Source organism: Elephantulus edwardii, unplaced genomic scaffold, assembly GCF_000299155.1.
Source record: "Elephantulus edwardii isolate Elephantulus edwardi_28Jun2011 unplaced genomic scaffold, EleEdw1.0 scaffold00170, whole genome shotgun sequence".
In the NCBI taxonomy this organism is placed as follows: domain Eukaryota; kingdom Metazoa; phylum Chordata; class Mammalia; order Macroscelidea; family Macroscelididae; genus Elephantulus; species Elephantulus edwardii.
The window spans coordinates 122,416-132,309 of record NW_006399920.1 but is presented as its reverse complement, the minus strand read 5'-3'; the positions used below and the strand labels follow the sequence as shown (position 1 = coordinate 132,309).

General features: G+C 35.6%; 1 protein-coding gene across 1 annotated transcript in view; it reads left to right on the top strand.

Annotated features, from left to right (window-relative positions):
- LOC102849143 (protocadherin-15-like) overlaps positions 1-9,894 on the top strand; it is a gene marked incomplete at its 3' end in the record, with an annotated part of 104,337 nt that overhangs the window by 44,898 nt on the left and 49,545 nt on the right. The window contains exon 3 of the mRNA XM_006895590.1: positions 5,192-5,347. Within this exon, the coding sequence (XP_006895652.1) occupies positions 5,192-5,347 (156 nt within the window). The remainder of the gene's footprint in view (positions 1-5,191; positions 5,348-9,894) is intronic.

Genomic DNA, 9,894 nt, shown 5'->3' with positions numbered 1-9,894 from the left:
TAATACATAGTATATAAATTATATTATATTAGGCCAGGCAGTACATCTTCAGAATACTTTGCTAAGCATTAATTTTTGTTTGTTTGTTTTGTTTTAATTTTCAACTATTTTATTTACAAAATCTGAATACATTGTTTTCAAGAACAAATTCTTTCAATGTCACTCTTTCCCCTGCTCAACAAATTGTACAACTCCATGATTAATCCTCCCCTCTCCCTGCACATCCACATCCCTCTGCTTCCACCTTCTCCCACCCCTCTTGGATCCTTATACTCATTCTGCAATAACGGTTTTATACGATCATTTATCCTTATGGGAATGGGTTAGTTCACTCAGCATAATGCTTACTTTTTGATCAGAAAAAATGTTGTTGTTGTTGTTGCAAGTTGGAACCAGTTTATAGCTGACCCTCCTTGGGTTTCCAGAGGCAATAAGTTTGCTAGAAAGGAGATTGCAGGTCCTTCTCTGATGGAGCAGACAGTGGATTTGAAACCATTTGCCTTTGGGATTGCAGTGCAGGTTCTCACCACTAGGCCACCATGTCTAGATACATATGAATGATTTTTGTTGTAATTGCTTATCTCAACACAATTATGCAGCTGCCTTTCTTCTTTGTTTCATTCATGAAACCATTAAAGGGAATTAGAGAAAACAAAAGGACCATGACTTTTTTTCCCTGTTATGAAAGATAAATGAAAATTTCCCTAGCACAATCTTAAGGAGTTTGGACTCCCTAAACTCTCACTAATACACTTAGTAGAACTGTGTCTGATGTATTTATGACCTTCTTATACCCAGAATAGAATCTACTGTAATGCAAGATTACAATGTGTGTTATATATTAGCCTCAGGGAATGCTTGCCTTCAGCTTGATCCATTAGAGTTGGAATTTATTGCTAGCTCTGTTCTGTCCAGGCTACTAACAGTAGCACAGGGAGCTGAAGTTGAGAGTGATGACAGTTCCTCTGATCTGATTGTAACTAATTTATGAATGCTTGCAATATCAAGTGGAGATTTAGTACACACCACAGTTGATACTGTTTGGAAATACTGTGACTTGTCTGTCCCAATGCCAACTTCCAATTAGTAGTTGGAATGAAATGATTTTATAGGTCATTCCTGCAAAGTTAAGAATATAAATAGCATTAGAAGACCACATTTCAACTGATTGTCTTTCTAAAGGTCTGCCAAAGGCTAATATTGCACATATTCTATTTTTACTTTGCGACTGAATTGCACAGAATCTTTCTACAAAGTCAATTATAGGAAACACCCAATTCACCATTTTTTCTCTCCATTTTCCCCTGGATTCTTCATTTGCAAGCATATGATTCTGATGTACTGCCTCCCATCTCATTTTATATTTTAATTACTTACTTTGTCTTCTTGATTTTATTGATCCTTTAAAAAGAATATTTTATAATCTTGTTGATTCTTCTGATTGTTTCTTTGTTGTTTTTATTTCATTTATTGATGCTGTAATGCTTTATACTTTATTGTGACAATTGTTTGTTGTTGTTACTATTTCATTTATTGCTGCTTTAATGCTTTTTAATTTCTCTTTTTATTGTGACTGTGGAGCTTCTCTTGCTGCTCCTATTTTGTATTAGTTCTAACTATAAGATAAAGTGTAAATTTTTACCCTAATGGAGTCAAGTATATTAATTTAATGATTTTTAACAAGATGTGTTCAAATATTATATATATTATATATAAGCAAATATATAATATATAAATAAAATTTATTTATTGTTATATATTGACTTTTAAGTATTGTATTTACTCTGTCCAAAGTTTAGGTGTTTTGTGCTTTTGTTGTCATTTAACTCTTAAAACTAATATATTTTCATCTATTATTTTTATTGTTGTTGTTGTCATGTGCTATTGAGTTGCCTGTGACTCATAGTAACCCTATGTACAACAGCCCTAAACCCTGGTCTATCCTGTGCCAATCTCAGTGTCCCAAACACACCTACCCCCATTACCCCAGTTATTGAATCAATCCACCTTATAGAGGGTCTTACTCTCCTGGGCTGTCCCTCCACCTGCCCAAGCATAACATCCTTCTCCTCTTGTAACATGTCCAAGGTATGTCAGATGAAGCTTCAGAATCTTTGTGTCCAAGGAGCAGCCTGGTTTAACCCTCTTCCAGGATGAATCTGTTCATTTTTCTTAGCAGTCCATGATACCCTCAATACTCTTCTCCAACATCACAGCTCAAAGGCATCAATTCTCCTTCTATCCTCCGTAGTCATTGTCCAACTCTCTGACGCATAGCAGGTGATTGCAAAGACCATGGCCTATATCAGACACACCTTAGTCTCCAGAGTAACACCATTGCTCTTCAGTACTTTGGAGAGGTCCCTAACAGCAGACATTCCATCGCAATGTGTCTTTTTATTTCCTGGCTTCTGGTGCCAAGAGTGTTGACTCTGGAACCAAGCAAACTAAAACTGTTAACTATCTCAAGCTGTTCACCATCATCATGATGTTGCCAGTTGGCCTACTGGTGAGAATCTTTGTCTTCTTGATATTGAGCCTCAATCCATATTGAAGGCTGCAGTCCTTGACCTTCTGCAGTAAGCGTTTCAGGTCCTCCTCAGTTTCAGCAAGCAGGGTTGTATCATCAGTATATTGCAGATTGTTGATGTATCTTCCACTGATCCTGATGCCACACTTCTCCTCATCCAGTCCAGCCTCCCAGATAATCTGTTCTGCATATAAGCTGAAAAGGTACAGAGATAGGACACATCCCTGGCGTACACCCTTCCCAATATTGAACCATGCAGTGTTTCCTTGCTCTGTTTAATGACTGCCTCTTTGCCCAAGTATAGGTTTTGCATTAGCACAATCAAGTGTTCTGAGATTCCCATTCTTCTCTGAGTCAGCCACAGTTTCTTGTTATCCATACAGTCAAATGATTTGCGTAATCAATGAAACACCCACTTTCAGCCAAGATCCATTTAACATTAGTTACAATATCCATAGTGCCATAACCCATTCTAAATCCAGCCTGGACTTCTGGCAGTTCTCTGCTGATGTGCTGTTCCAGTCGTTTTTGGATAATCTTCAGCACAATCTTACTTGCATATGACATCAGTAATATTGTTCTATAAGTTCCACACTCTGTTGGGTCATCTTTCTTTGGAATGGGAACAAATATAGATCTCTTCCATTCATTTGGCCAATTGGTTGTCCTCCAGATTTCTTGACATAACTTGGTGAGCACATCTAGGGCGGCATCTGTTAATTGAAATACGCACCATCAATTCCTGGGAACTTACTTTTGCCAATTCCTTCAAAACAGCTTGAACTTCTTCCTTCATCACCATAGACTCTTGCTCTTATGTTGTTTCATGAAATTCTTCTGTGTGTCTGCCAATTTCTTTAAGTACAATGACTCTGTATACTCTTTGATCTTCTTTTAATACTTCCTAGATCATTTAATATTCTGCCCAAAGATTCTTGATCTAAAATATGGTCTGTTTTGGGGACTGATTAATATTCAGTGAAGAATAATTGATGTACTTTTATATTGTTCAATATACTTTATATATTTCTATGACATAGGCTTCTTCTTTGGTGAATTTCTTTCACATTTCAGTCTCTAAACAAAAATGATTTGATAAATCTCCTACTATTATTTTGGAGCTGCCTATTTCCCTTACCAATGCTATTAAAGTTTGTTTTATATGTATTGGAGCTCTATCCTTGAGTGTATAAACAATTATTATAGTATGTCTTATTGATAAATTAATTTTTTAATCATTACATGGCATTCTTCTTTTTGCTTTTGTGGTGTATATGTCTTAAAGCCTATTTTATCAGAGAATAATATCACCACACCTTCTTTCTTTGGCTACTGTTTTTTAAGCAAATAGTACAACTTAATATAACTAAAAATTAATAGCAAGAATAACAAGGGAAAAAAATCAAGTGACACCTTGTTTAAAAAACCACAGTATATTTCAAGATTTGGGTTTGGTTTCTACCCCCCCCCCCCCCGCCTTTGTCTAGAATTATGATGCCATTCCTTAGATATGGAAAGATCTCTCCTGTGCCTACCTGGGCTGATGTGAGCTAATTGTCACTACCATCCTCCAAGTTAGTGGCAGCTGGTAGACAAGTGTGTGTTTGGTCCCAAAGCCACTGCTATTTTCTGAGGTTGTTATAGGGTTGGATAGCAGGCAGATATCCACTCTCTTGGTTTGAGGTGGGTAACATGAGTAGCTATGTTTTGATTTGGTGTGGGTGGCATTCTTGCATGAGTGCAGATGCATGGTAAAGGCCACTCAGTGGGCTACATGCATGATCACACAGTCACTGCTACTTACCAGGTCAGGGACAGGTTTCAGGGAGACCTATGTGCCTCTTTAGCAGCAGACCTTAGTGTTCTGGTGCTTTCTGTCTATTTCAGCCAGAAGTTAGGACTTGGACCTGAACAAGTACAAGAGTGGGATACAGCTGGATACCTCACTCCAACATCTGCTGATCCACCACCCCGTGCATACCATTCACTTTAGTCCCATGGTGCCACTGTTCATAAATATACCTCACTCTGTTCCCTATTTATGAAAGAAATTTGGAATTTTTACCCTTCTCTTTTGTGTTTTCCTTGCTTAGATCATTATCCATTCACTTTCCACCTTTACCTGAGTATACCTAGAATTTTTCCGTTTGTTACAAGAATGTTAGTAAATTCCTTAGCTGTACTTCTCTTTTAGGGTCAGAATTGCCACAGCTTGAAGAAACCCTTCCTTTTGTAACTTCTCACTCATTGTATTCATTCAGTTGTTGTAGGAGTCAATTGTTTATTTGGCCTTTTTTTAATGTTCAGAGTTCCAAGATTGCTATCTTATCGATTTCATTTAGAATTTTGAATTTTTGCTGTAGAGGAACCGTCTGGTACACTGACTAAGCCACCATCTCATCTCCTTCTCCCTCACAATTTGTCCTGGAATCCATGATTAGTGAGTCTGCTTGAACTTGAGACCTTATGTTTTGAGATCAGGCATTGCACAGTGAAACTGTTTCATGTTCTTTTATTCATAAGTAGTTCACAAAACGATAATAGTTAAAAAAATTATTAATATTAAAGAAAACTATCAAATGAACAATTAATTATTCTGACAGTGATAAGAAATTTCAATTTCAACTGCTTTTTTAAAAATAGGCATTTTCTATTTTGCAGCCACCAATGAACATACACTCTATTGTGGTACAAGTCCAGTGCATCAACAAAAAGGTGGGCACTGTTATCTACCATGAAGTACGTATCGTGGTGAGAGACAGGAATGACAACTCGCCCACGTTCAAGCACGAGAGCTACTATGCTACTGTGAATGAGGTCAGTTTCTATCTACTATCTTGGCGTGTTTTATTCCTTGATCTATTTGATTATGTTCTATCTTATCTAATATTTAAAATATAAATATAATATACACAATTTGTTAAATTTATTTGAGTATAGATGAAGCCAAATTACATTTCTTAGGCAGCAGCAAAGTTAATAATAAGTATCTTCTTATACCATAATTAACTGAGGCTACATACTTACCTTTAGGTCACGTTTTCTTGAAGGAATGCAGTAGTTTTCTGTTTAGATGACAAGACATCCAAGATGATCTGACTACCGTTGTCCAATCTTTTAATGATCTTGTCAAAAAACTATTTAAGTGAGTTACTATCCTGTGCTAAAATTGTGCAATTTTTTATTATTGTCTAGAGAAAAGTCAAATCTTTTGGCTTACTTGCAAGGTCTAACATAATCTAACTATTTGTTAGTGTACCTTTCAAATTCTCTCTGATAATGCTCCAATATTTGTGTTATTTTATCATATCTTATCAATATTCTTTTTATCCCCTTTGTTCTTACTATTCATTTTACTTTGAATGAAATCCCCCAACCTTGCAAACATTAATGTTCTGTTGAATTTTTGCTTAGTTAAAAAATCTGTTTACATAATGTCTTTTCTTCCTGTTCATAGTGATTGGTTTTTAATTTGTTCACACTCTGAACTCTGACAGGATGTCAACATTTATAAAAATGGATAACATCATGTATAAGAAGTTAATTTTTAAATTTTAAATATTGATTTTGAGGCTCAGATTTTCTTTTAAAATTTATGACTAGTTGAATTTATCCTCTCTCTAAATATATTTTCTCTAGTCAACTGAGACAATCTCGATGCCACTGATACTATGATCAGATCATCAACGATCAGATCAAGACATGTGTGCTTGATGATTGCATTCAATTGCTCTGTAAAGCAATAATAAACATTCTACTCATACTCTTTCCATTTAGTATTTACTTCTTAGAAAAATAAAACAAACAACACAACACTAAACCAATCTGAACTTCAGTGTTGTCAAGTTATAATAAACTCATAGCTGACCCTGCAGCAGATTTTCAGAGACTGTAAATTGCATAAGAGATTGTCCACTTTTCTCCAGCAGAGCAGACGATGGATTCCAACTGTCTACTTTGAGGTTGAAAGAACTCACTATCCATTAGGTGACCCCCAGACAAAAAAAACAAAACAAAACAAAAAACAACAACTGTAGTTAAATCTGAAAATGGTCCTAGAAGAAGGAGGTCCCAGGGTAATGTAAATATACCTTGTCACCAAAGTTGAAAGTTGGAACCTATCAAGCAGAGACATGCTTCTATAAATATTATAGCCAAGAAAACCCTGTTGGACCAATTCTACTCTGAAACATATAGGATCTTTTTAGTCCCAAAGCAGCAAAACAAAATCAGCAACAAAACAACATCAGAAGAATACAAGTGAAATGCAATTCCTTTGACATATTACATTTATTTGAATAGTTTTTTCCACAGTGCAGTTGACTCTGGAACAACACAGGTTTGAAAGGTGCACAGTCACTTATACATAGATTGTTTTATTCTGTTGTTATTGCAGGGAGTTTAAGTGTTGAGAGTGTATATTTAAAATGCAGTTGAACATGAATTATCTCCAGGTGAGTAATCTGTCTCTTGAGCATATGTTTCTGGAGGGACGTGCTTTTTACAGAGAAGTGATTATTGTCACAACAAGGTTTTAAATGGATAATCACAATACTTGAACCTACTGAAAGAGCAACAGAAAAAAATGAAACTCTCTGGTACAATGAGAGATATTATTCATAACATCTTTACACAAAACAAAAAATCAAGGCTAGGAAAATATAAATATTTATAAAATACTTAAGATTTAATCAATTCTTTTTAAATATTTGTTGTTGTTATGTGCCATTGAGCTGCCTGTGACTTATAGTGACCCTATGTACAGCAACTCTTAATCCTGCTCTATCCTGAGCCAAAATTATTGTCTCTGACACACCTACCCCTAATACCCCAGTCATTCAGTCAATCTTTCTCATCGAGGGTCTTCCTCTCTTGTGTCATCCCTCTACCCTCCCAAGTACGATGTCCTCTCCAAAGACACGTCCCTCATTGTAACATGCCTAAAATATGTCAGACAAAGCTTCAGAATCCTTGCCACCAAGAAGCAGCTTAGTTTCATCCTTTCCAGGATGGATCTTTTTGCTCTCCTGGCAGTCTATAGCATATTCAATGTTGTCCTCCAGCACCACAGCTCAAATACACCAATTCTCCTTCTATCATCCCTGGTCATTGTCAAGCTTTCTGATGCATAGCACATAACTGTGAGAACCATGGTCTGGATCAGATGCACCTTAGTCTCTAGACTGATATAGTTGCTTTTTAGTACTCTGGAGAGGTCCCTGACAGCAGACTTTCCCAGTGCACTAGGCTCTCAGAGCTCCTGATACAAACCATGGTCTTTTAAATTACTTGATAGAGATCTGAAAGTTAGACAATAAATAAGAATGACAGGAGAAGAATTGATGTCTTATACTTGTAGTGGTAGAGTAGAGTACCGAATGTCCCTTGGACTACCAAAAGAATAAACACATACACCTTGGCAAAAGTGCAATCAGGGCACTTCTTATAGACAAGGACAATGAAACTTTGTCTCTTACACTTTGGGTATGTTGTTAGGAGGGACCAGTTCTTTTTAAGGATATTGAGATTGAAAAGTTGGAAAATTAGTGAAGGAGGAGAAGACCTTCAACAAAATGTATTGACAGAGTGACTATAACAGTGGGTTCAAGTAGAGCAGAGAACAAGCATGGCATAGGATAGGGCAAGATTCAGATCTGTTGTTCATGTGGTCTCTATGAGTTAAAGTCAACTCAGTGGCACCTAATAACAAGAGCAGACAACCTAGTTTGCTTTATTATAGTACACTTTCTTGTATCTTACTTTAAATATAAATATCTCAAGTTTTATACTTATGCTATCATATCTTACTATTATAATCACATCATCACCTCTATAAACAAATAAAAGCCCGTTACATTATTTTCTATGCTTATTTTTCCTTAAAGAACAGAGAATTCACCAAAACTTTATAAATTCCTATATCTAAATAACAAGAGGTATGGTAAGAATTATAATTCCTTTGTGTGTGTTTATTTAGGGAACTCTGGTATAATCTTCTATTAGGATATTGAGAATTCGCCAAAACCTTATAAATGCCTATATATAAATAACTAACAAGGGTTATGATAAGAGTTATAATTCCTTCGTGTGTGTGTTTATATATGAGAAAGACATAGGTATTGCAAGTATTTTTATCTCTTTGCTAATTGGAGAGTTTCAATTAACTTTGGCAGTTGTATCATTAAGTAATTAGTCTGGTTGACTTGAAGACCAAATTGCACAGTACAATTGTTGCTAATTACTTCTAAGCAATTTTTGGAAGATAAATCCTATGAGCAGCCTTATCTTTAATAACACATGCATCCCATCACTAAAAATTCCTTTTGACAAATGAAAAATAAACAAGGGCAAGAAAAGGCAGAATTAATACATTTTAGCCCAGTGGACAATTTCTCTAAGTTAATATATTAAAAAAAGTTTTCTTTTTCTTTCTCCTTAAAGCTCTTTTCTCAGATAGGGTGATTTTTAAAGTTAATATTAAGTGTGCTTCGTATCACTTTAAATGGGGTTTGCTGCTGTGACATGTTGTGATTTATTGAAGATAATTGGATGCCACTTTATGGAAGGTTTCTTATGTTTTTTCTTGACAAGTGGATGATTTCAGTCATCTCTTAGGGATACAGATAGAGGGAGAAAGAACAAATGGCTAACAGCATGATTTACCTATTAATAAACAAAACATACATACAGTACTGAGCACCAAGTATATATTACTTAATGTAGTTGTCAATAAACTTAATCGGATAATGCCATTCATATGTACTTAAAGACCAAGGCTTAGAAGGCCATATAATTTGTACAAGGGCATTCAGTTAGTGGCAGAACTTGGATGTAACCAAGATTTTTCTATCTGGAGAAAAAATACTTATAACCACCATATTGTCTGCCTTTTCACTGTAGTATAAACCAAGTATCCAAAAGGAAGCTCTCTGTACAGCAGCATTCATGGAACTGTGACTACTCTTTTGAAACATGTGCATTCTGAATAGATTTTAATTACATTCATCTGATAAACTTAACTCTAGTTCTTGAGAATAATGCTGAGTATTCACTAAAGCACATTTTAATATTTTAATGGGATGTGCTTTGCTTTATCAGCTTCAAACTTGTCTTTTTATTTTAAGTAGCAGGAGTGGCATCCACTTCCTACACAGTATGGCTCTGGAAACTCTATGACCTTTAATAAATGTTAATAGTTATAGAAGACTTCAGGCCTTTTTTTCATAGGTTTACTATGAGTCATACTCAACTCTATGGAAATAAGCAGCAACAACAACAATTTGCTTTGATAGACCTTCAACCAGCATTGTCTTCTTTCATAGAAGTCCTAATCCACAACATAAACAGTCTTCCCAGTATCCTGG